This window comes from Xyrauchen texanus, chromosome 6 (assembly GCF_025860055.1).
Source record: "Xyrauchen texanus isolate HMW12.3.18 chromosome 6, RBS_HiC_50CHRs, whole genome shotgun sequence".
NCBI classification, from domain to species: domain Eukaryota; kingdom Metazoa; phylum Chordata; class Actinopteri; order Cypriniformes; family Catostomidae; genus Xyrauchen; species Xyrauchen texanus.
In genome coordinates, this window is record NC_068281.1 from 7,047,579 (window position 1) to 7,074,118 (window position 26,540).

Genomic DNA, 26,540 nt, shown 5'->3' on the forward strand with positions numbered 1-26,540 from the left:
CAGGTGTCTGGATCGCAGTGATGGAGTGTTACTGTACCGTTCCATTTAAGTATGTCCAATTTTGGTAGTGGGCTGTTTTCTCCACAATCTAGCACTCAGAAACAGTCTGCAAGATGGGGAAATTCCCCGTGCAGACTGTGATTGGCATTCATTTTGTGTCTGTGTTTACACTGAGTGCTAAAACAATTCAGACAATAATGACACTACCCGTGGGTACAATTCATTCCTGGAGAATCCACCCACCCCCCTTTTGTGTGTCTGGAATGTGGTGCACGAAACAGCGGAGTGTTCTGACTCTTGCAGACACTCACAATTAAACAAGTCAAAAATATCTCATGCTCATCTCATGCTGTCAAAACCAGGGCTGTCACAATTACTCGATTAAAAAAATATCCTCGATTACAAAGTTGCTGAATAGACAAATCGAAAATAATTTGTCGTGAGAAGTTGAACCCTTCATCACCGTGCGGGAGAAGCTGAACTCAGCAAAAAACACATTGGAATGCATTCTAAGCATATTTATCTTCACAGTCTTTTTGCAATATAGTATTTTATTGACCTTATGTGCCAGAAAAACTAGCATGCTGCCATCTTGAAAATTTTGTCTTTGAACTTCCAGTCCAGCGGTGGCTATATGTAGATCTCTATGCTTTTGATATCAATGTTTTATTAGCTAGCGAAGTGGATTTACAGGTTATAGAGTTGCCAAAAGTTATCCTGAGTATTTTAAAGTGTTCAGGGGATGTTATAAAACTGGAAGCAGAGTGATGAGATTTTAAAACAAGAGTACTTCATGCATAAACACACAAGATCCTATCTTCAAGCTGTGGACGTACTGATATGCCTCAGTGCTCATGAAACTCCAACACAAAGTAATTCATAATATATCCATAATTCTTCTTGTGTCATTCATCCATCATGTTATAGTTCATGTAAGCAGATTTTATGAGTGTAAAACCGAGATGGGGGAAAGGATGCCACTATATTTATATACAGACATGTACAGCATACATACACACACACACTAGAGTACGTTTTATTTTATATTCCATTTAAAACCATTTTAAATCACATTTAAGCCTTTTAAAAACGTGGGGTGAAAAATACATTTAAAAAAGTACAAATGTAATTTCCTTTAATGTTATGAAATTGCTTGTAAAATAATACACATTGTGTTATTGTGGGACAGTTTGAAGTTTCACTTCAAACACGTGATTGTTTTTTCCACTAGATTGTGTCCATAATGAATGTTAAAACACAAACAGGAAGAACAGATCAAGATCATTTGTAGATCAGGTCAAGGACTAAACACTTCAGGGTCTTAGTCATAAAAACAAGAGTTTTGCTTTTGATTCTTGCTTTTTAATAAATAAATAAATAAAGCGTACTATGTGAACACACTCTAATGTGAATTATGCTCCAGAATATGTTTTGAAACCAAGCCTCAGCCTCAAAAGTTTGTCCAAAAATTGTCAGGGTTATGATGTCGCAGCCATGAGCACATTAACAAATGACCGTCCATGTTTTCACGTCAATGCCTATGGACCCTTTTTAAAGATTTGGATGAATCAACTAAATGCTGTGTGCATGTTTAAGCTGTCTCAGCCGCACAGGTTGCAGTCTAATACAGCAAATGTGTTTAATGTAGCTGAGTGCTTCATTCAAAAACTGGGACAAGAGGAATGAGAAGAGAATCAGCACACACACTCAAAACAAGGTTAGCGTGCACAGATACAAAAGGACATTGCCGCTCTCACCTGTGTTGTGGCAGTGTGCCTGACAGCTAAGCGAATTAGACTGTGATTTAGATCCATGTCAGTGTCACTGAAGAACTTCCCCACAGGAGCAGAACAATTTGCACCACAGGCCTCAGAACCCAGCTGCCTCTCAGCTCACTTTCACCACTAAAAAGCTATCACAGTGAAGAGAGCTTGAGGTGAGCCATTCAGGATTCCCATCAATATAATTTGTAATTCTATGGTATTTTGGACAAGTACCATAGTATTTCATGGTATTCTTGAAAGTACTTTGGAGTACCATGTTACATGAATTTCAGTACCATAGTATACATTAAAGTACCATGTTATTGCCATATGAAGCCATCACTGTCCCATAGTACCACCACAGTAATTTTTGTAATGGCTGTTAAATGTTGTAGATAACTGACAAATAAAAACATGTCTGTGAAAAGACACTTACAAAAAGTTTGTCACAGTATTGCCATGTTTCTTTTTGAACCTGTACCATGGTATTACCATTGTATTCTATTAACCTTTGTGTACTGTGAAAATAGAATGGGATATACAGTATTTTTGGACATGTACCATGGTAATAAATGGAGTTCACAGGGTCAATTTCAGCCTAAGATCATCTGTATGGGTGGTAAAGTTTTGAAACTAGTCCAACATACATTTATTCCTCTGCATTTGGATACCATAGAGAAGATTTCCAAGTAACTGCAACTGTATAATTTTTGCTCTAAATATTCCTTAAAAATATATTTTTTCCTCACACAAATCTCAGTCAGGGTGGCTCTCATGTAGTAATGCAGCTGTGAATTATGTTTTATCTGACAGGGTTTATATTTGTTATTTTTGCTCCTTATTTTCTCACCTCATCGCATTTTAATTCAGTTCATTTCTCAAGTTCCTCAAGATAAATGACTGCTGATGAGGCTGCGTGTGAAAAACTGCCGAGTTAGCCTGCTAAAATGATTTTCGCTTGTAATTCTTAATAAGAGAAAGATGCATATGGCATATCAGAGCCTCTACTCATCCTGGCAAAACTTGATGATGTGAATGTCAGCTCAGCCTTACCTGTCTGTTGAACAAGCGGTATTTCCAGTGTCATGATTGCACAGCAAAACATGACAAATATACTAAACTGTAGCTCCAGTAGCAATTTTCTTCTTCTTTTGGTTCAGAATTAAACCTGATACAAATTTTTTAACAGAGCCGAGTGATAACCAGACACATATCCAGATGCACAATTAAGCATTTGCATAAATCCTATAGTGAATAGTCCTAAATCAGTGAAGAAAGTGCATGCAAGGAAATGCATGCAATAGCGGAATATGTTGGAATTAATCGGTAAGAAACGCTGTGGTCTGGCAGCATACATTAGGAAGTTTTAGATCGACAGTAATTATCCGGTGTTTAATTTTATACGCTGGAATTTTATACATCTGTCCTGTCTCTTTGCCCTTAATGCTACTGTTCAGTTACACTCAACGCCATTGTGCATCGCGTGTCACTCTGTTCTGGTTCCGATTTCAAAAACGTGCTGTAATCCATCATGTTCCTGATAACTCTCTCTCTGCTCTCTCCATATGTGACAGGAACAGTGTGTGGGTGGGATTTCTGTTGGGATGAGTTTTATTTAACAATGCTTTCACACTAGAGGAGGCCACACTTTTCCACTTCCTGTCGTCTGATAACTTGATTTACTCTCATCTGACTCAAGACACATTAATCAAGCAAAAATTCGAATTTACATGTATTACCAAACTCAGATTACATTTCAATAATCTGAGTCAATAATATTTATTCAAGTCCGAGATTAGTGTCTCACTGACATGCGGCTGATCTGAAAACCGTTGTGGTTGTGCAAGTGATCCAAGGGGTCCGACAGGTTTGCGCGGGCCAGTTAGCTCATTTAGCCCTACCATCTGATATATGCCATAACTCCAACATTATGTGGGCAAAAAGCATCTTTCTGCTTTGACTGCTATTTTTTAAGTAACATAAGCTTTAAAAGGAACATATAAATTGCTAATATTTCATTATAGGAGATGTTTTGCCTGTGACTTTGTTTTTTTATTTTTTTTATGGTTCTTAAAAGCCTAAAATGGCATTTTTATATTTGTATAACTATATGTTTGCTTGTCTGCTGCCTTTGATGTCATAATTCACTTACTGGCCATATTTATGTGATCAGATGTCCCATTTTACCTAGGGTAGCCATGGTTTCATGAGGTGTGTCTCAACAATTCTTTAAAAAGTCATGTCCTGGTTTCAGTTGTTAAGCTTATGATCTGAAATAGTTTTATTAAATACCCTTAATGCCTTTCAAGTTATTGTATATTTGAAAAGAAAGCTGCTTCTTGTATCCTTTTGTATCACTGTTCTCACTGAACTTGTTACATAGTTCAAACACTTACATGTAAGATGTGAATTATTTTACATTTTAGATTCAATTGTTAATTTTGTGTTCAATTGTGTAGCTCACATGAAATTTCAATTTGTGCCAGTATTATACATGCAATATGAAATCATATGGATAGAACAGGCCACATAAAATGTGTAATAAAAAATGATTATAAAAGCTTAAATATAGTTAAAAGGGTGAATTAAGCACATATTCACTGTAAAGTATGCAGCAACTGACTAGATGTTTATATAAATAAAATGCAGAATTTTGTGCTTTAATAATCACACTGGTTTAGAAATTGCTAGAAATATTTATATTTTCATTTGATTAAAGTTTTGTGAATTAATTTGATTAGACACCATTGTGATGATAAAATAGAGTTAAACTTTAATATATGGAACAGAAAACAGAATTTAAAAAAATTTGACATTACATTGATACAATTAACTTTGTTAAAAAAAGCTAAAAGAGTTATGTTCGATCGCATTTAACTTTTATTTTGTATCGAAATTGGTATGTGGTATCATGAAATTTGATTGGTACAGTGTACTGAAATGTTGGTATCGTGACAACCCTACTATGCTTATTGCAGCGGGTAGAAAAGAGGCACAGAAAGGTACATTGCATCCGGAAAGTATTCACAGCGCTTCACTTTTCCACATTTTGTTATGTTACAGACTTATTCCAAAATGGATTATATTCATTATTTTTCTCAATTCTACAAACAATATCCCATAATGACAACATGAAAGTTTGTTTGAAATCTTTGCAAATTTATAAAAAATAAAAAACGAAAACCAATAATAAATAAATAAAATCACATGTACATAAGTATTCACAGCCTTTGCCATGACACTCAAAATTGTGATCAGGTGCATCCAATTTCCACTGATTATCCTTGAGATGTTTCTATAACTTGATTGGAGTACACCTGTGGTAAATTCAGTTGATTGGACATGATTTGGAAAGGCACACACCTGTCTATATAAGGTCCCACAGTTAACGGTGCATGTCAGAGCACAAACCAAGCCAAGAAGTCCAAGGAATTGTCTGTAAACCGCAGAGACAGCATTGTATCGAGGCACAGATCTGGGGAAGGGTACAGAAAAAATCCTGCAGCATTGAAGGTCCCAATGAGCACAGTGGCCTCCATTATCCGTAAATGGAAGTTTGGAACCACCAGGGCTCTTCCTTGAGCTGCCTGCCTGGCCAAACTTAGCGACTGGGGGAGAAGGGCCTTAGTCAGGGAGGTGACAAGAACCTGGTGGTCACTCTGACAGAGCTCCAGTGTTTCTCTGTGGAGAGAGGAGAACAACCATCTCTGCAGCACTCCAACAGTCAGGCCTGTATGGTAGAGTGGCCAGACGGAAGCCACTCCTCATTAAAAGGCACATGACAGCCTGCCTGGAGTTTGCCAAAAGGCACCTGAAAGACTCTCAGACCATGAGAAACAAACTTCTCTGGTCTGATGAAATAAAGATTGAACTATTTCGCCTGAATGGCAAGCATAATGTCTAGAGGAAACCAGGCACCGCTCATCACCTGGCCAATACATCCCTACAGTGAAATGGTGGTGGCAGCATCATGCTGTGGGGATGTTTTTCAGAAGCAGGAACTGGGAGACTAGTCAGGATCGAGGGAAAGATGAATGCAGCATTGTACAGAGACATAATTGATGAAAAGCTTCTCCAGAGCACACTGGACCTCAGACTGGGGTGAAGATTCATCTTCCAACAGGACAATGACCCCAAGCACACAGCCAAGACAACAAAGGAGTGGCTACGGGACAACTCTGTGTATGTCCTTGAGTGGCACAGCCAGAGCCCAGACTTGAACATCTCTGGAGAGATCTGAAAATGGCTGTGCACAGACGCTCCCCTTGCAACCTGATGGAGCTTGAGAGGTCCTGCAAAGAAGAATGGGACAAACTGCCCAAAAATAGGTGTGCCAAACTTGTAGCATCATACACAAAAAGACTTGAGGCTGTAATTGGTGCCAAAGATGCTTCAACAAAGTATTGAGCAAAGGCTGTGAATACTTATGTACATGTGATTTTTGTACATCATTCTTTTTTTTATTTTTAATATATTTTCAAAGATTTCAAAAAAACTTTCACGTTGTCATTATGGGATATTGTTTTTAGAATTGAGGAAAATAATGAATTTAATAAATTTTGGAATAAGGCTGTAACATAACTAAATGTGGAAAAAGTGAAGTGCTGTGAATACTTTCCGGATGCACTGTAAGTGGTATTTTACCCTGGAGGGGTCCATATATTTACCAATAGAGGGTAGATATAGGTGAAAGAGATGTGTGCGTTGTGGAGTTCGTCAAAGTTCTGTTAGAGGGTAGTGTAGAAGTGAGGAAATCAGTGTAGTAGTGGGTAGGCTTAGATGAACAGGTGCCAAGGAGAGTGGAGGAGTGGTGAGATATTTTCACTTTGAGCTTGAGGGAGCATCGCCTTGGGTACTGGGTCAAATCAGTCCCTGGAAGGAAGGAAGGAAGAGAGAGAGAGAGAGAGAGAGAGAGAGAGAGAACACACAGTAAGCATTTGGAGCTCAACTGGGCTCTGACGGAGCGTGGCTTTTTAAGCTTGTGCTTAATGAGCCTCCTGTGCTTCAGCTGTGACCAATAAATGTGCTCTCTCCATTTTGAGTGCTTCATGCTTGTTGCCAAAGGCAACAATGGAGCACACACCCCAACCCCTTCCCCACCCCTTGGCATCATCATGGCTCTTTGGTCATGTTGGTTAATGGAGAAAAATAACCTTGGGAAAAACCAGGCTCACTGTGGGGGCCAGCTCCCTGCTGGCTAACATAATTAATATAATGCCAATATTACTTATGTATGTGCAGTGCAAGTCATCATTTAAAATTATTAAACTAAGTAAGTGTTAAGGGCCAGTGTTTATACAAAGATGCCCATACCTAAGACTTATTGGTGGGTCTTGGGAATTCCTCCTCAGCCATTATCTTATTTTGAGCGAACCTCTGCTGCCTTATGACTACTCCTGGTGGAGTCCGAATGTCATGGGTGATCACTTGAGTCTACCCGGGGGTCTTGGAGAAGACATCACTGAACAACCTTTAGGCCAAAAACTTAGCATTATCCGATAGATTTAAGACCAGGACCCAGACTCCAGGGCGGAACTCACGTGCCTGAGCGGGTCAATCGTACAGTTGCTGCTGGGTGCTGGGCCTCCAGAAGATGTTCCTTTACAATTTGGATCACCTTATCGATCCATTCCTGCATGCCCTGTGCATGATCTAGGAGCGAACATTGGGGGGATGGTTGCCTCCCATGCTTCCTTGACCATTTCAAGCAACCCTCTTGTCTGTCGGCCAAATAGCAACTGGAACGGGGTAAATCCGGTAGAGGCCTTGGGGACCTTTCTTACTTCCAACAGGACATACAGGAGCATCAGGTCCAGTCGCGCCCATCTTTGATGACCACTCATCTGAGCATCCATTTCAGGGTTTAAGTGGGTGGTACACTGAGGTGTGTGTATGTGGTGGATTCGTGGCAATTTGAAGATATCCACGATCAGCCATGAGTGGAATGGATTACCTTGGTCTGTAAGAATCTCCTTAGGGATGTCGACCCAACTCACCAGGAGGAACAACTCTTTTGCAATGTTCTTGGTTTTGGCCTGGTGAAGAGGGAAAGCCTCTGGATATCTGGTGGCATAGTCCACTATCACCAGAATGTACTCATTTCCCTGGGAAGACAAGTCCCACAATGTCCAAGCGGATGCATTCAAATGGCACTTTGATTACTGGCAGAGGGATTAAAGGGCTGGGGGTTGCTGTTTTGGGCCAAGTCTGCTGACAACCTTGCAGAGTTGGAAAAACCCCTTTACCTCTGCATCCATCCTGGCCAATGGAACCGGTCTTGAATACTTGGAGCTGTGTTCTGGGCCCTCTGATATCATTCGACGGGTTGCACATGTGCCAGTGTCTTGATGGTCTCTGGCTTCACCTTGGGAACCACCAACAGCTGTTTAGTTTCACCCCTTCTTTCTGTGACACAGTGCAATAGCCTGTTTTCCACAATGAAGTAAGGTGAAGGGAGAGGGCTGAGCTGTTGAGGGATCCCTTCGATTACTTTTACTTGGTTCTAGCAGTGTTTAAGTCTGTCATCCTCTCTCTGTCTCTTAGCAAATGAGCCCCCAGCCTGGATCTGTTGGAGGAGCTAAGAGAATACAGTTAGTTTATCAACATGGGACTCACTTTCCCTATCAATCTCTGATGACAACATCACCTGCCTTGCCCCAGTTTCTTTGGTCATCTCTTGTTCCACTTTCACATTTTCCATCATGCGATTGAACCCAGGCCAATCTCTCGCCAGTAGCAAGGGCACCGGAAGGTCCATCAGCAGCCCCTTCTCCACGGTCGATGAACAGGGCTTCCCTGAGATTGTGCCTATTGTAGCAGGGACATTTATTATCACCATGCACACAATTGATCGGTATGTGAGCATTACCGGGTTTTCTCCAAGGGAGTAGGTCGGGCTGGGCCAGACAGATGGAGCTGCCAGACTTCAGCATAGCCTTAGTAACTGAATAAGCCCTTCCCTGGTAAGGTAGGGGGTGATACTGTAGGCCCACTCACTTTTATCCCACCCCTCGCAATGAGCAACCACCTCAAATGTATGAAGGAGTGCCTCCACATCATACTGTGCTGTGAGCTTAGTCAGAACCAGCAGGGCAGATTGTCTTGTCTATACCCCCAGTGGTTGGCTCATGGCTTCCACTTGAAGCTGCACAAGCTCACGTGTCATCCTTTCCTGACTGAAGGCAAGTTATTTCCTGGCCACTCGCCTACTGCTCTGTAATCATCTGCTGTTGAATAGCCAGTTCAGCACATGACAGGTGATGTCTTCCATTTTGGGTGAGAGGGGCTCTGCTGAACCACAAAGAGAAATGGGGTTAGCACATTCTTCTGGCCTCAACATTTCTGCCCGCATTTTCCACCACTATGTCAGGGAGAAAAGAGGTGCAGAAAGGTAAGTGGTGTTTTACCCTGGAGGGGTCCATATATTTACCAATATAGGGTAGATACAGTTGAAGGAGATGTGTGCATTGTGGGGTTTGTCAAAGTTATGTTAGAGGGTAGTATAGAAGTGGGGAAATCAGCGTGGTAGTGGGTAAGCTTAGACGAACAGTTGCCAAGGAGAGTGGAGAAGCGGTAAGAGATTTTCTCATTGTGTTTGACAGAGCATCACCTTGGGTACTCAATCAGTCTCTGGAAGAGAGGGAGAGAAAATAATTTGGTGTGGAGTCGGAGCTCAACTGGGCTCTGACTTAGTGTGGCTTTTGTAGCTTGTGCTCAATGAGCCTCATGTGCTTCAGCTGTGCCCAATCAAGGTGCTTCCTCCATTTGAGTGCTTCATACTCTTTGCTAAGTGCGATGCTAGTGAACACAGAGGCTTGCTTACCATATTAATAAATATAAGGAAGTGCTTGCATCTGACACTAACAAAAGTGGCAGTGATGGCAAAATGAAGCTTTCTGAAGCAATGGGGCTTTAAATACAAATGTATTGAAATTGGTTTCATTACTCAAAGCTTCTGTAGATGGTTCAATAAACTGCCATCTGGTGGTCAAAAAAATTAAATTAACCCAGTAAGCCTCTATGGCTGTCAGTGTTATTTATTTTTGAAGCTAAAAAAAATTATATCGAAGACTAAAATAGACCCTGCAATGCTAAAGTGTTTAAAGCTCCTAGGAAATGTATGTACAAATGTATTTGATGCCAGCAAGGGATGCTTCTCAGCTCTCACACACTTCAAATACTCTCATTAATGCAAGACCCAGCTCCACAATCATAGTAATTTGCAGTGGATCATTAGGAAAAATGCATGCCACTGGCAAACTCATTCATCACATACCTGTAAAGTGTTGTGTGTATGTGCGTTTGTCTTGTATTGATTGGGTGGTGAATAGCCAGTGTGTTAAATGTCTCACATTAAATAATGAGTTAAAGTGTCCTTGCTGATAAATCCCCCCTGCTAAAAACAAACAAACAAACAAAACAAAAACCCATTTAAACCATAAATGATCAGAAAGGTTCAGGTTGGTGTTTAGGCCTGGTTTGTTTCTGGACCAGAAAATATGCTTGTCTAAGCTGCGTTGACATCCTGGTAAAGCTGATGAAGGAACTTTTGCTGGTTTAACTAGATAAGAGACCTGTTTGGGACACCAATAAACCAGAATCCCATAACACAACTTACTGTATGCTGGTGGACATGTTTTTTCAGCTTTTATGTCAGGTTTAGGGGTAGGGTTATGGGGCATTCTCACCAAATGTGTAATTGCACTTAAAAAACAATGGTCAAAGATGTCCATCTAGTGCATGTTATCGTAGAAAAACAATTGAAAAACAGTGCAGTCGGATGCATAGGGGATAGAAAATATCATTAGCTCTGCATAAGAACAAGTCCCCATCATGATAGAAAAATGTGTGTGTTGTTACTTGCTTCAGGGTTAAATGAAAATGTCTTAAACTTGGACTCTTCATCTGCTTTTTCCTACATCAGCCATCACAGACTAAACACTCTCAGCTAAATAACATGCTAAAATGAAAGACAAATGTTAACATTTGTCCACGATACGTCAAAATGGGGGAGTAGACAATGCTAGTTTGTTTCTGTGTCTTATGTGTTTCATTTTCTGTGCCAACCCTGAAAATTAACCTGTCTGGAGTTTGTGCTGATCACCTTTAGCAATACAGAGACGGAAATGGTAGTGAAATGAAGGCTAATAACTGTAATCACAGTAAAATAAGAACAGTTTGAATGCCTGGTGGAGGTGAGAAAGGATTTAGAAATGCATTTTGCTTGGCTAAAGTACCAGATGCGTCCACAATGCGTAAATAGTAACCAGAAGTGTCTTGCTCAAAGGCACAATGTCCGCAACACCATACCATTGCTAACAAGATTAACTATAAAATTAGTTTGCTTTTATAGCTATGAGATTTAACATGCAGCTCCACAGTAGGTTTGCTTTACATTAATACATGATAATGAAAGTTTGCAAGCCAGGGGAGAAATGCATTCTGTGAAACTAGTCTATATACAGTACATATAAGTGATGTTCTCTAAGGGACTTCTTTAGAATACATATCCATAATCATTTCCTTGAAGATGTGGTGAATCTACGTAGTTACTTCTACTTGTGGTGAACAGATTAAAAATCCTTAACGACTTAACATTTCCTTCCTTTCTCTGTGAAATAATCTTAACTCACTCATCTCTCTTTCCCTCTCTTGCTCATACAAACACAGTTAGAAATGTTCCTGTATTCTCATTCTGTGGTCTAGTTGGATCCTATTAGTAGTTTTCCTCCCTAGACTTCCCTGATAAGTTAATGGTCTGTGAATTGGTCCTTCTTTAATCTCTAGTCTTTCTCTCTCTGTGTGTTAATGGGACATAAGTGCTCTTAGAGGGGATAATACCCCTGGATTTACTCACCATGTACTAAATGCTTTTATTAGGGGTCAGTTAAGGTCTCTGTTTTTAATACTTCTATGTTTATAGGATGTCTATGTTTCTAGTTTTACTGTACCTACTGTGTAATCCATTTTATATTACCTCTAATTTATTGAAACGGAATTGAACTCCAGCCCAGCTCACTTTGTTTTGATAGATGTTCTTTATTGATCTCTGATGGGTAATTTAGCAAGCACACTGCAATTCGAAATTCGAACAGGGGTTGTTGCAGCCAAAACTCTGAATACTAACTGCTAAAAGATCACAGCAAATTGCTTGTCACCCTGTACCTGATTAACTAGGCTTTTAAGAACAATATTGAAGGACAAACACTAATGATTCACTCAATTTGAGTTTGTAAGTGTTTCAAGTGTATAAATGTTTCGACTGATAAAGGACAAATTAATTTAAAGGATAAATGCACGTCTTTTTTTTTTTTTTTTGCCTATTTTATGGCATTACATTTTCTTTTATGGTATTGAATTGTCATTTATTAAAAAAATTAAATATATATAAATTAATTAATTAAATGCCCCTTCTTTTTATTTTGTTATTTTGTCACAAAACATTTCATTTGGCATTTTTTCCATCATTAGTGTATGCTATCGTCAGAACTAGCATACCATAGTCAGATATGCATTATGCTGTATAATTAAACCCTTATCAATCAGTTGATCTGCTGCATTCAACAAAGTGAGAGAAGCAATAATCAGATCTCTTCTATATTAATGTATTGAGTTTTTGGCCTAACCAGCTGTCTGCAAGCAACAAGACATTTTGTATTGCAAGGGTAGCCCCGCCCACATACAAATCCCTTTGGTCCTAAATCTGCTCAACAGAGCTGTGTATTAAAGTCAACATAAATTTAAAATGGACTTTTATTTTCTTTTTTGAAACACATTTCTGGTCATATGCACGGTTCATCATATCATGTTATTCCAAAGAAAGAAAAGTCTTAATAATCCATGTCTGAAATGACTTTACTTTTTGGATTACATCACCAAGCCCTTTTATTTTCCAACCCCTCCTCTTAACCACCTGCCTCCATTCTGGTATGTAATGCCAACTTTTTCAATCCAATCAATTCCGGATGAATAAAACCAAGGTCTGTCCTTCTTTTTCTTTCTTGTTGAAATTCCTTTTGCACTTGGATATACATCAAATTTCATAAGTAAAATGGGCTGTAAATGCTGTTAGTGGACTGTCAAATCACACTAGGGTTGTCACGATACCAAAATGTCAGTAGACAGTACCAGTACCTGTGAAATATAATGATTCTCAATACCACAGCAAATATGGATAATATGCTATTGAACATTGACTTTTTTTAACCTATTTAAAAGTTAAACATATATGTAAATAATACATTAAAAAAACTGCAAGTTAAACCTTGCTTATAATTTGTATTTATTTATTTTTTTCACACGAGTCCGTGCTCGGTACTACCAGTCACACTTTTTATTTTAGTATCAACTTGGTACCAAAGTACTTGTACTTTTGACATCCCTACTTCACAAAGTATTTCATTTTGAATGAGGACAGAAAAAATACTTGATGCTGTAAACACACTGGTTCTGGGAGTTTATCACAATGAAATCTGAGTGCACATGGGTTTCAGTGTTGTAAAGAGTAAAGAGGCCTGTAAACCTTCTTGTTAAGCTCAGAAAAGAGTCATTTTTATATGTGATGTTTAGAAATGAGCTGTGCTGCAGTAGTCCCCCCCCCTCAGTCAAATCACACTAGGGTTGTCACGATACCAAAATTTGTGAAATATTGAAGAACATCTGAGGACAGAAATGGCTGACAGGCCCGCTATTTAGAGAATGTATCCTGTCTCTGAAAAAACTGTTTTCAAATGCGCTCACACACATCCATCACAGGTAAAAACTTTTTTTGAACATACTTCTATATGGCCCAAGACACCATCGTGGATGACTGTGGCCCTGTCCCAAATGGTACTCTTGATGTGGACATGTGGTCTTGTGGCTATCATTTACGCATCCCTGTGACATATCATGCCGGACGAGGCGATGTCAAGTGTGGATTTAAAATTGATTTAAATGATTGTTTTCTTTGATCATCAACAACAAATCTCTAGCTTTTCTCATATATATATTTTATTCTCCCAATTTGGAATTCCCAATTCGCTGTAAGTCCTCATGGTGGTGTAGTGACTCGCCTCAATCTGGGTGGCAGAGGACAAGTGTCTCCACGTCTGAGACCGTCAATCCACGCGTCTTATCATGTGGCTTGTTGAGCGCGTTACCGCGGAGACATAGCGCTTCATGCTATTCTATACGGTATCCACACACAACTTACCACGTGCCCCACAGAGAGCGTGAACCACATTATAGCGACCATGAGGAGGTTTCCCCATGTGACTCTACCCTCCCTAGCATCTGGGCCAATTGCTTAGGAGACCTGGCTGGAGTCACTTATGCCCTGGATTCAAACATGTGACTCCAGGGGTGGTAGTCAGCGTCAATACTCCCTGAGCTACCAAGGCCCCCCATATAGTCTCACTTTTTAATGTGATTTGTATATATATATATATATATATATGTGTGTAGATAAATATTTAAACTGCCATAACATTTAACATTTTCTATAAACTGTAAGTGCTACTGTCACAACTGTTTTATGGGACATCACAACTCTATTGCATGTCTGCAAAATGTAGTAACTCACCCAAAGCATTTAATTCAGGCTTCAAAACCTTGTTAAATTATCCAATGCCTCCAAAATGAAAAGTTTTTTTTTGTCATTGTGTGAGCCGTACTGGTCAAAATGTTTAGATGTTTTTTTTAACCATGGCAGTCAAACCTATAATTGTTTGTTACTGTACATACAAATTTCATTTTTGTTCTACTATTTTTTGACACTGACTGCTTACTGTACTATACAAAAATGTCAGTTTTGTCTAGCTGAATGCTATTGTGCATCACACTGAGCTTTATAGATATCGATTTCAACAGTAGGTAAAAGTTTACAATACTGTACAATACTGTAGTACACAGAAAAAAAGGAAATGCACATTTGTATGTACACAGTACATTTATTTTTGCAGCAATGTGTTACATGTAAACAGAAAATTCACATTTGCATATTAATTTTTACACATTTCTTATATGTCATTATCCACGATTTTCACGGGTGACAAAATTACCCATTATGCTTAGTGCGTACTCCCAATGCGGATGCTACATACTTCCAGTTCACAATTTTTTCACATTACCAAGCATTGAAATAATCATTACGACAGGGTTTTGGGTGGGTTTATTGTTGTAACATTCATTTTCCTGTACTTTTTTAAGCCACCTGTAGTTGTTATAACATTTTATAACAGCAGATATTCCTCAAGTGCCTCTGATGATCGGCATCACCAGTAATGTTTGTGTAGCTCTAGCGGATGATAACAACAACTAAGCGTAAGTGCGGAGCACCACAAAAGGGCGGAGCTCATGGAGAAGTCTGGAAATAGGTGGACAGAAATTTGCTCCAAATGACATCTAGGCAAAAAAAAAAAGAAAAGAAAAACGACAACAATGAAAAAAACATTCCATGTCATAGATATGCATGCAATATGCATTTATGTCTGATTGATTTTCATAATTGAAGGCATCATTTTGCATGCAATGGCTAAAATTATGAAAGAATGTTTGGAAGCTGTGAAGAGTATGACAATTTCTCTGAGAATCAACTCATCAGATTTGATCAGCAAGCCATGTGCATTTAGTTATTTTGCAAAATGTAGACAATGGTACTTTTTTGCACACCTGTGCCAAAACAGGTGCAATTTGCTTAAATGAATCAGAAATTGAAATCTAGTGTGAACAAGAATCTAATTGTTCAGAGATTTGAGTTTAATGTTTTGAAAAAAAAAAAAAAAAATTCTCATTCAAGATCTGAGCCAAAATGATTGAGTAAAACTGTAATATTAATAATTAATTCTAACATGTTAATTATTTAAACATATATAATCTTTTATAATTACTTATTGTATTATTATTTAAAACAAAATATTATTATTACTATTATTATTATTAACATATTAAAATTAATTAATATTATCTTAACATTTGTAAAAAAAGAAAAATATTGTATTTTTTTTATTTTATCTCTATTTGTAATGTCTGTTATTCTTTAATGTTATACATTTAGCTTTTCAGTTATTTTATATTTTTTATTTAATTTGTGTACTGTATGTTGATTTTGCACTATTGTGGTTATATATTTACATATATATTTATATACAGTATTATATATGTTTTTTGTGACATTATTTTTTTGTGTGGGCAGCTAAGCTGCAAATGCTTTGACAATACAAATAAAACATTTGTCATGCCAGTAAAGCACATTAACACAGAATTTCAGACAAAAATGGAGGCTGCTTTTAAAATGTTGAAATAATAGTTTCATCACTTCTGTAGTACGATATTCGAGCAAACACGTGTATCACAAGCCGATTTAGTGGAAACTTTCAATTACGATCTAGCCTTCCCTTCCCTACAGCAGCTTTCTTTCTCTCTCTCTCGTCTCAAATATCAATATAGCTTATATAACTTGCTGGGATGTTGATCTGTCAATCATCTTTCAACTTTTTTGCTGGGGGTTATAATTGTATTTTTGCATTCATTGTTAAGTATTTATGTCTATAGGTTTATTATATTTGCGACATGCAGACTGAAATATTAACTAAAAAGGAGCTCACCCCTGAATTCCTGCAATGCACCATCTGCTTCCTTCTGAAACAGCAGAAAACTAAATAATTTGTGTGTGTTTGTGGATCATGACTCCTGGAGTTCAGGGAGCATGTGTGTCTGCTCTGTGTTTGGCACTGCATAATTGCAGTCATAAGATCCGTGGAGTAAACTATCTCCCTCTCCCTCGCTCTCCAAGATCCCTGGAGCAAACAGCAGATATATCAGCCAGGAAAACAGATACATCGGATCTGAAAGGGTCTTCTTATTGAATGTGTTCGTGTGACAGAGATACTGTAGATACAATAATAGACAGACAGACAGATAAACGGCAATTCACATAAGGAAGCTATGCACTTTCAAGAGAATATACTCAAAAACACAGTACACAAAAGTAACTGCTGCACATATTTATTTAAATTTTCACACCAAAACAAAAATTTTGAAAATTGATGCTCAACCAACTAAAGGAGGTGAAACTGTTAAGGTAGACAGTTGGTTCGTGCTGTGCAGTGTGTGTGTAAACCTCACTCTCCTGGCCTCAAGAGACACTCAAGCAACTGATGCTAGAGGCTATAGCCTTTAACCCCCTTGTTAGTGCATCTGCCTCCCATGCCTAAAACTGTGGTTCAAATCCCGCTTGGGAGCGGATCAAGCAGGACCGGTTACATAACCAAACATCAAAATGCCATATTTTCAAATGGAGGAGGTGCAACACACACTCTTTTTTTTTTTTTTTTTATAAATACATGACGTTTCAGCCACCCTCTGGGCCTTCATCAGACATCAAGAAGACCTTGAACAAACAACATTTAAAACACTTTGCCAATTACAAACAGGTGTGTACATTAGCTCCTCTAATTGGAGGAGTGGCTTTGTAATAGCTGGATAATCCACTCTCCCACTTCAGTGAACCCATCTTGTGACCAACAAAAACAAAGTCATTAGTACCAAAACAAACATATACAGAGTCTTAAGTTCAAAGGTAGAACATCAATAAAACATAACATAATCAATTTCTTGATTCATTAAACTTGTAAACAGTGTATCCAAGTTGAAAATCCAAATGGTTTCCCTTGATTATGATGTACACTCACCTAAAGGATTATTAGGAACACCTGTTCAATTTCTCATTAATGCAATTATCTAATCAACCAATCACATGGCAGTTGCTTCAATGAATTTAGGGGTGTGGTCCTGGTCAAGAAAATCTCCTGAACTCCAAACTGAATGTCAGAATGGGAAAGAAAGGTGATTTAAGCAATTTTGAGTGTGGCATGGTTGTTGGTGCCAGACGGGCCGGTCTGAGTATTTCACAGTCTGCTCAGTTACTGGGATTTTCACGCACAACCATTTCAAACACAAAAAGAACCACACAAAGAATGGTGTGAAAAGGGAAAAACATCCAGTATGCGGCAGTCCTGTGGGCGAAAATGCCTTGTTGATGCTAGAGGTCAGAGGAGAATGGGCCGACTGATTCAAGCTGATAGAAGAGCAACTTTGCCTGAAATAACCACTCGTTACAACCGAGGTATGCAGCAAAGCATTTGTGAAGCCACAACACGCACAACCTTGAGGCGGATGGGCTACAACAGCAGAAGACCCCACCGGTACCACTCATCTCCACTACAAATAGGAAAAAGAGGCTACAATTTGCAAGAGCTCACCAAAATTGGACAGTTGAGGACTGGAAAAATGTTGCCTGGTCTGATGAGTCTCGATTTCTGTTGAGACATTCAGATGGTAGAGTCAGAATTTGGCGTAAACAGAATGAGAACATGGATCCATCATGCCTTGTTACCACTGTGCAGGCTGCTGGTGGTGGTGTAATGGTGTGGGGATGTTTTCTTGGCACACTTTAGGCCCCTTAGTGCCAATCGGGCATCGTTTAAATGCCACGGCCTACCTGAGCATTGTTTCTGACCATGTCCATCCCTTTATGGCCACCATGTACCCATCCTCTGATGGCTACTTCCAGCAGGATAATGCACCATGTCACAAAGCTCGAATCATTTCAAATTGGTTTCTTGAACATGACAATGAGTTCACTGTACTAAAATGGCCCCCACAGTCACCAGATCTCAACCCAATAGAGCATCTTTGGGATGTGGTGGAACGGGAGCTTCGTGCCCTGGATGTGCATCCCACAAATCTCCATCAACTTCAAGATGCTATCCTATCAATATGGGCCAACATTTCTAAAGAATGCTTTCAGCACCTTGTTGAATCAATGCCACGTAGAATTAAGGCAGTTCTGAAGGCGAAAGGGGGTCAAACATAGTATTAGTATGGTGTTCCTAATCCTTTAGGTGAGTGTATATCACTAGCATGAACATTATCCTGTTCAAGTGAAGTCAAATCAAGGCTTTTTATTGTCATTTCAATAATATACAGCTCGTTCCTCCAGGACCGTGATGCTACATAAAAACAACATGAAACAAAATAAAACACAGAACTACATGAGACTGCTCAGAACTAAAAGACCTACACATTTCTACATAAAGTGCATGTGGAAACGTGTGCAAAAAGTACAAGACGGTACAATAATTGCTGAAACAGGGCAATAGGGACAGTAAGAGACAGTGTGGCGCTGACTAATGCACATGTCTAGTGTGAAAATGTCAGATGAAACAGGTAGTGCAAAAAGATATGACTATAGAAAATGCTGTGAATGTAAACATAACATACTATGAAACAGTATTCAGCAGATAAGCTTATAATATATTTTGACATAGCAGTTATTGGGGTAGCAGACAGGTAGAAAATACAAGAAATTAAGTACAATATTTTTAGTAGCAGCAAAGAAATTTGTGTAGATAATACAGAAATGTGCAAAAATCACAATGGGAGTCGGATGGTGTTCAGTTGAATGTATGTGTGTGTGTGTTGTCAGTCCAGTCTCTAAGTGCTGAGGAGTCTGATGGCTTAGGGGAAGAAACTGTTACACAGTCTGTCCTTGAGGGCCCAAATGTTTCGGTAACTTTTGCCAGATGGCAGGAAGGTGAAGAGTTTAAGTGAGGGGTGCTTGGGGTCATCCACAATGTTGGTGGCTTTGTGGATGCAGCGTGTGGTGTAAATGTCTATGATGGAGGGAAGAGAGACCCCGATGATCTTCTCAGCGGTCCTCACTATCCTCAGCAGTATCTTGTGATCTGAAATGGTGCAATTTCCTAACCAGGCAGTGATGCTGCTACTCAGAATGCTCTCGGGACCAGGTGAGGCTCTCCGCCAGGTCAACACCAAGGACTTTGATGCTCTTGATGATCTCCACAGAGGAGCCATCAATGTTAAGCGGATAGTGGTCTCTCCATGCTCTTCTGAATTCAACAACCGTCTCTTTTGTTTTGTCCAAATTCAGAGACAGGTTGTTGGCTATGCACCACTGTGATAGCCACTGCACCTCCTCTCTGTATGCTCGTCGTTCTTGCTGATGAGACCCACCATGGTCATGTCATCGGCAAACTTGATGATGTGATTCGAGCTGTGCATTGCTGCACAGTCATGAGTCAGCAGAGTGAACAGCAGTGGACTGAGCACACAGCCCTGGGGGTGCCCCAGTGCTCAGTGTGGTGGTGGTGGAGATGTTGCTCCTGATCCGGACTGACTGAGGTCTCCCAGTCAGGAAATCCAGGATCCAGTTGCAGAGGGAGGTTTTCAGGCCCAGTAGGTTCAGCTTTCCAATCAGGTGCTGAGGAATGATTGTTCTGAATGCTGAACTGAAGTCTATGAACAGCAATAAAATGTATGTTTCCTTTTTGTCCAGGTGGGTGCGGGCCAGATGGAGGGTGGTGGTGATTGTATTGAGTGGTTGGGAAGATATGTGAACTGCAGGGGTTCCAGTGAGGGGGCAGCTTGGTCTTGATGTGCCTCATGATGAGCCTCTCAAAGCACTTCATTATGATGGGTGTGAGTGCAATGGCATTTTATCGTTGAGACAGGACACTGAAGACTTCTTCGGCACGGGGGTGCTGCTCAGGGAGATGTTGAAAATGTCAGTAAAAACATCCATCAGCTGGTCTGTACATCCTCTCAGCACTCTGCCGGGAATGTTGTCTGGTCCAGCAGACTTCCGTGGGTTGACTCTGCATAGAGTTTTCCTCACATCAGCTGTGTTAAGACATAGAACCTGGTCGATGGGAGGAGGGGTGGTCTTCTTCGCTGCCATGTATTTCTGTGCTTCAAACCGAGCGTAGAAGTCATATGGAAGGGAGACTCCCTGAACATGTGCCAGTCAGTGTGCTCAAAACAGTCCTGAAGAGCAGAGATGGCTCCTGCTGGCCTGGTTTTCACCTGTTTCAGGACTGGTTTGGAGCTTCTGATGAACGGTCTGCATGCTGGGATTAGCATAACAGAGATGTGGTCTGAGCAGCCGAGGTGGGGGCGGGGCTCCGCCCAGTATGCGTCAGGGATGTTAGTGTAAATAAGATCCGGCGCGTTCGCCCCTCTCGTAGCAAAGTCCACATGCTGATAGAATTTAGGGACCACTGACCTTTCGGATGGTTGAAAGCTCCAGCGGCATATCACAGTCCGTCAGGGTGTGCATTTTGCAGTTCGCTAATATCCCCATACAGTTCACAGAGAGCCTCCTTTGCATTATCACTTGGGGGAATGTACACTCCGATTATGAGGACAGTTCTGAATTCCATTCAGAATGGTCTGAATCTAACAGTCACAATCTTCACCAGCGATGAGTAGTAACTAGAAACTAGTACCGAGTTCTTGCACCATTCCGTGTTCATGTAAACATCCAAGCCACCACCAAAAGCCTTACCGCTGCATTTCTATTGGCACGAAATCAGGCGAGCCGTCTAACTGAATCGCGGCATCCAGAACTCTGGCACTGAGCCACGTTTCCGTGAAAACAAAGACACAGCAGTCTCTGTTCAATACCAACATAGAAGAACTTGCAAATAGAATGTCCACGGTCTTTAAAATGTTGTGCTACAGTGTTCACATATTCTGGTTCTTAATTCCCTGGAAGTTTCTCCTATGTACAGTAAGTCACAGGGGCAAAAAATTGCATAGATTACATTGCATGAATTACAATTAATAGTAATTCTTATACATATATTCTTGCCAGTTTTGGAGTTGGAGAACTATTTAAATCTCCTTGAGTACTGGCATTGAGTCCAATTGCCACACTGGTAGTTACCACGTGGAATCACTATAGATTGAGGTATGGGGATTCAAACTCACATCTGCCCTGTCAAGAGTATTCTTAAAATTGTTCCCTCTATGGAATGACATGGTTGGTGCAAAGTTTTAGCCAAGGCTGGATCTGATTTTAGAATATACCAATGTTTATGTATTATTCTACAAAGTTCTGGACTTTGGAGAGTGTAGGTGGGAATAAATTGAACTAGAGGACTCTTTGTTGGAACTCTATTTGATTTTGAGGTGTTAAGCAGCTGTTCCCTATTTACATCTTCTATTCAGCTCTATCTAGCCAGCTATTATTATAACCCTTCTCTCTTCATTTTTCTAATAATAAAAGAATCCTCAGTTGAACAAATGCACTTTATTCTGTGTAACTGGCTCACTGGAAGGCTTTTCTTAAGAGAAGGTGGATGACAGCTGTGGGCATGTAGAAACTAATTTCTGTCTGTTTTTTTGCAATAATTGGTTAAAAAAGAGTTATAGGCTGTCTAAAATCTGAAATTTCTCAACATACCCAAGATTTAATTGTCAAATTTGAAGTAGTTCTTAATGAGAACCATTCTTATCAATGAAGCTAGAAAGGACGAAGGAGGTGTCAGGTCAGATTTCAAATCCCAAAAATGTACTCAATGTTTGATGACAACTTCATGTGGAATTACACTGTAAAGCTCCGAACATCAAATGATACTAACAAACATTGTTATCACAATGCTATTCAACAGTGTCCTTTAAATATGATGGAAGAGCTGAAACCAAAGGTTTAATATAATGGTCAACATACTGGGAGATATTTTCTGTAATGCTTCCAATTCCTGACAGTATGGGTCTTCCAACTCGGTTCTTCCGACTTTTTTGAATTTTAGGTAATGTATAAAAAGGTGGAACCCTTCCCTTCCAGCTTGGATGGTTCCCCGTTTCCCCCTCCTAAGGTGGCGGATGGTTTTCCAGAAGCACTTTGGTGCGGACCGAAAGTCCTTCTCCATGGCTTCTCCGAACTTTTCCCACACCCACTGCTTTGCCTCCCTCCAGGCAGAGGCCGCAGCCCTTCGGGCCTGTCGGTACCTTGCAACTGCCTCCGGAGACCTCCGGGACAACAAATCCCGGAAGGCCTCTTTCTTCAGTCGGACGGCTTCCCTGACCACCAGTGTCCACCACGGTGTTTGAGAGTTACCACCCCTTGCGGCACCTAAAACCTTGAGGCCGCAGCTCTCCACCGCGGCTTCGGCAATGGAAGCTTTGAACATTGCCCACTCCGGTTCAATGTCCCCAACCTCCGCAGGGATGCGTGAAAAGCTCCGCCAGAGGTGTGAGTTGAAGATCTCGCGGACAGGGACCTCCTCCAAACATTCCCAGTTCACCCGAACTACTCGCTTGGGCTTCCCAGGTCTGTCCAGAGTCTTTCCCCACCCCCTGACCCAACTCACCACCAGATGGTGATCGGTTGACAGCTCTGCCCCTCTCTTCACCCGAGTGTCCAAAACATATTGCCTCAGATCCTTCGGCCTAAGGTGCTCTGGTACCACGTATACTGAGACCTATGAGCATTTTTATATCTCAATGGCATGGAACCAGAGGAGAGTGAGTCAGAGGAGTTGTCCCGCCTATGCCTGTATCTATTTTGATAGCGCTTCCCTCTTTGTTTAGGTTTAAATTTTACATGAGGACCAGAGGGTGCAGACACCTCAGTTTGGGCCTTCCAGCAGTACACAAACTCCTCAAAGTAATCATATTGGTCTCTATGAAACGTTTCTTGCTTTTTTGCCTGGAGTGCATCATATGTCTGTGAAGCTTTTTATTCAGTTCTTACAAAGTGGTAGAAAAAAGCTGTTGATTTTCCAGATTCTCTGCCAGTTCATTTTCAATCTTGCCAAGGTCGGTTTTCAGGACAGTTTCCTTCTTCTGCAAATATGTAATTGTGGCTACCATCAATGCAATGGAACATCAGTCCAGGATTTCAGTCCAGATCTTTAATTAATCATCACGCCTTTTGAATACCTAAACCTCAAGGGATAATTTTACATTTAAGGTATTCTGATAATGTAATACCAAGTAAGTGGGTCTTGTCTAATCGTGACTTAAGGGAGGCTAGTCGGCCCACAAAGGAATTTGTAGATCTTTTCCATTATCAAAAAAGATATTCTTGTAGGATGGCACTTTCAGAAGAATTGACACTTAAAAATACATCTAAAAATTATTTAGAGAGAATATTTAGAGAGATCCTATTTGAACACCAAACAAATTTATGCATCTCTCTCTCTTGTGGAACAGTATGACTATAATTCTGATATACATAATAACTATAAATGCTTATGTAATGGTAACATTATTAATTATCCCTCTCTCTCTTCAGGTGAGCACCTGCGAGTGTGTCCCCAGGGTTACACATGCTGCACCACTGCAATGGAGGAGAACCTTGTAAACCTAAGTAGACAAGAGTTTGAGACGCAAGTCAAAGAGTCTGGACGTACCTTACAGGCCTCTCTCAACAGCCAATACAAGCGCTTTGACGGTGAGTTGCACTCAAGCCAACTGTCTGTATATGAGTGTGTCAGGAAACTGAGTTCTGTTACCTTGATCCAAAATGGCCTCCTTACCATTATTCCACATATGAGGTGGAATATGAGGCCCACTAGGCTATTGGTGCTTGCTTCCCACCATTTTGAGAAAATGAAAAATATTTTAACCATCTAGGTTCTACTTAACATGGCATTCAGGTAAAGGCATAAAATCATATATCTAAGGATCATATATATAACATTATATATACATATATATATATATATATATATATATATATATATATATATATATATATATATATATATATATACACACACTCTATATGTATATATATTTGCATGAAATATGGGGAGGACAAAATAATTTTTTTGCACCATAAATAATTATTTTGTTTATCCTGACCATTTTCCACCCTCTTTCTGACATTTAGAATGAATCAGAATTTATGTTTTATTGTTTGCGACCATGCAATGCGCAATGACCAGAGCCTTCTTTTGCAGTTTGGAGATTCATGTCCAAATTCTTAAACTATTGTGTGGAACTTCAAATGATGTCCCTGACAACCCCTGTTGTAGCCGTTTTATGAAACAAACATTTATGAGATTTATTATTATTATTGTGCGTATAGTTACAATTATATTTACTATCTAATTTGTTTTGGTATTTTCCACCAATTGTCGTAGAGTGATTTTTAAGTCACTGCAAAAGGGGTCGGTGGAAGACGTTTGAGAGGGTAAAATGTTTGGATATAGGGAGGTGGATTTTTTATATATGTAAGTATATTTAGTTATTAGTGGTATTGTTTTATTTAATTATGTTCTCGATTAGTAAAAAAAAAAATATTTAATTTAGAAATATTTATGGTTTTATACGTTTTTTATGTTTAAATAAATGTTTTACATTTTTAAAGTAAAATTGACTTGTATAAGTGAAGTGTGTAAAAACAAAAAAGAACTGAAAAACATCCCTCAAACCACAGCCTTACCTGGAAGGCTGATACAATCACTGTTAATACTAGCCATGATTTGTGATTAGTAATATTTGCATTATCTATAATTTAATAGAGCCTACATTCAAGTCGTAACAAAAACCACATTTTCCATGACTATTAAATGAGCGTGTCATAAAAAAAATATGCTTAACATTAAACAAGGATGCATAATGCCTAAAAGAATGTAGGGACCCAGTCCATTAATGCTTTGCATGCACAATTTCACCAAACCCACTTGCGCCAAGACTTAGTGCATGCTTGTGTGAAAATATCAAAACTTCATGCCATTCCTGTTATCTTTGAGCGTATGATACATCGCATAGCACTATGTTGTAATAGTGCCCTTTGCAGGGACTGGATAAAAATGTTGATGTTCCTATTAACATAATCGTGATCTTCATTTGAACAATCCTGATATCGATTCTTAAAATCCCAAGATTGAAGTTTTACTTTAAAGTTTACTTCAGGTTTGGTTGTGTTGTATTGCTTAACATTTTTTAAATTGAAATGCATAGTTTGTACCCTGTTATTAATTTTTTTTATCAATATTTTCATAATGTACCAAGTCAGAAGTTTCCTTGTATAACTTACAGCATTAGCTGAGAGAGAATTGCTTTCATATGTAAGTGAAATGGGCATTGTAACTGGAATTTATACAAATTAATCAGAATTCGATAAAATCAGAATCAAGTCGAGAACTTGTGGATCACAACTGAATCAAAACTGGAAATCTGTATTGATACCCAGCTATATTTGTTATTCCATTTTCCTGTAAGTCATACATATATATATATAGTAAGGTAGGTAGGGTAAGATGGTGCCCCAGTAGGGAGTAGGTGAACAAAGCAGACTGCGTAATATACGTATAGGGAGTGACAGTAACGGTCAGTAATACTACACTGAAGATGAATAATACCAAGAAATTGACCCTGTATTCAGATATCCTCCACAGTTTTAGTAATAAATGCTTTTTTAGTTATTAACAATAAAAAGTGTATATCTATTCTTATACAGTGCATCCGGAAAGTATTTTCAGCGCTTCACTTTTTCCATGATGCCATCTGACCAGCTTATGGGGCACATCATTTCATTTTTAAATAAGGGACGATCCCGTATGAGTGAAGTGTTGATGCAGAAAATCGTGAGTTTATCGGGAGTAATTGTAAATCGGGAGTAGCGGGAGCAGGGGTGGAAAATAGGGAGAAATCCGGTAAAAGTGTTGGCAGGTATGCTTTAGACAGATGGTGTGTGTTGTAGTGTGTGTGTGTGTGTGCACAAAGTATCAGTGTGGATCACACACACTTGTACTGTGCTTTTAGATGATCTTCACATTGTAACAGAGTGATGGGAGAGAGAATGAGAGAGAGTGCCCTGTGTGTCTTTGTCAATCCTTTTCACTCTTTTTATCAATATGTCTTCATAATCCTGTGACTCTCTCTCTCTCTCTCTCTCTCTCTGCATGTGTAGGCATTTTCATCAATGTTTTTGCTCTTTATGTTCATTGATGTATATAATCTGTTTCGACTAGTTCTGTT

The 26,540-nt window shown here is 39.5% G+C and overlaps 1 protein-coding gene across 1 annotated transcript in view; it reads left to right on the forward strand.

Moving 5' to 3' along the window:
• The window catches only part of LOC127645601 (glypican-1-like), a 118,572-nt gene that overhangs the window by 53,007 nt on the left and 39,025 nt on the right, over positions 1–26,540 (forward strand). Inside the window, exon 2 of the mRNA XM_052129263.1 lies at positions 23,845–24,003. Coding sequence (XP_051985223.1) covers positions 23,845–24,003 — 159 coding nt within the window. The remainder of the gene's footprint in view (positions 1–23,844; positions 24,004–26,540) is intronic.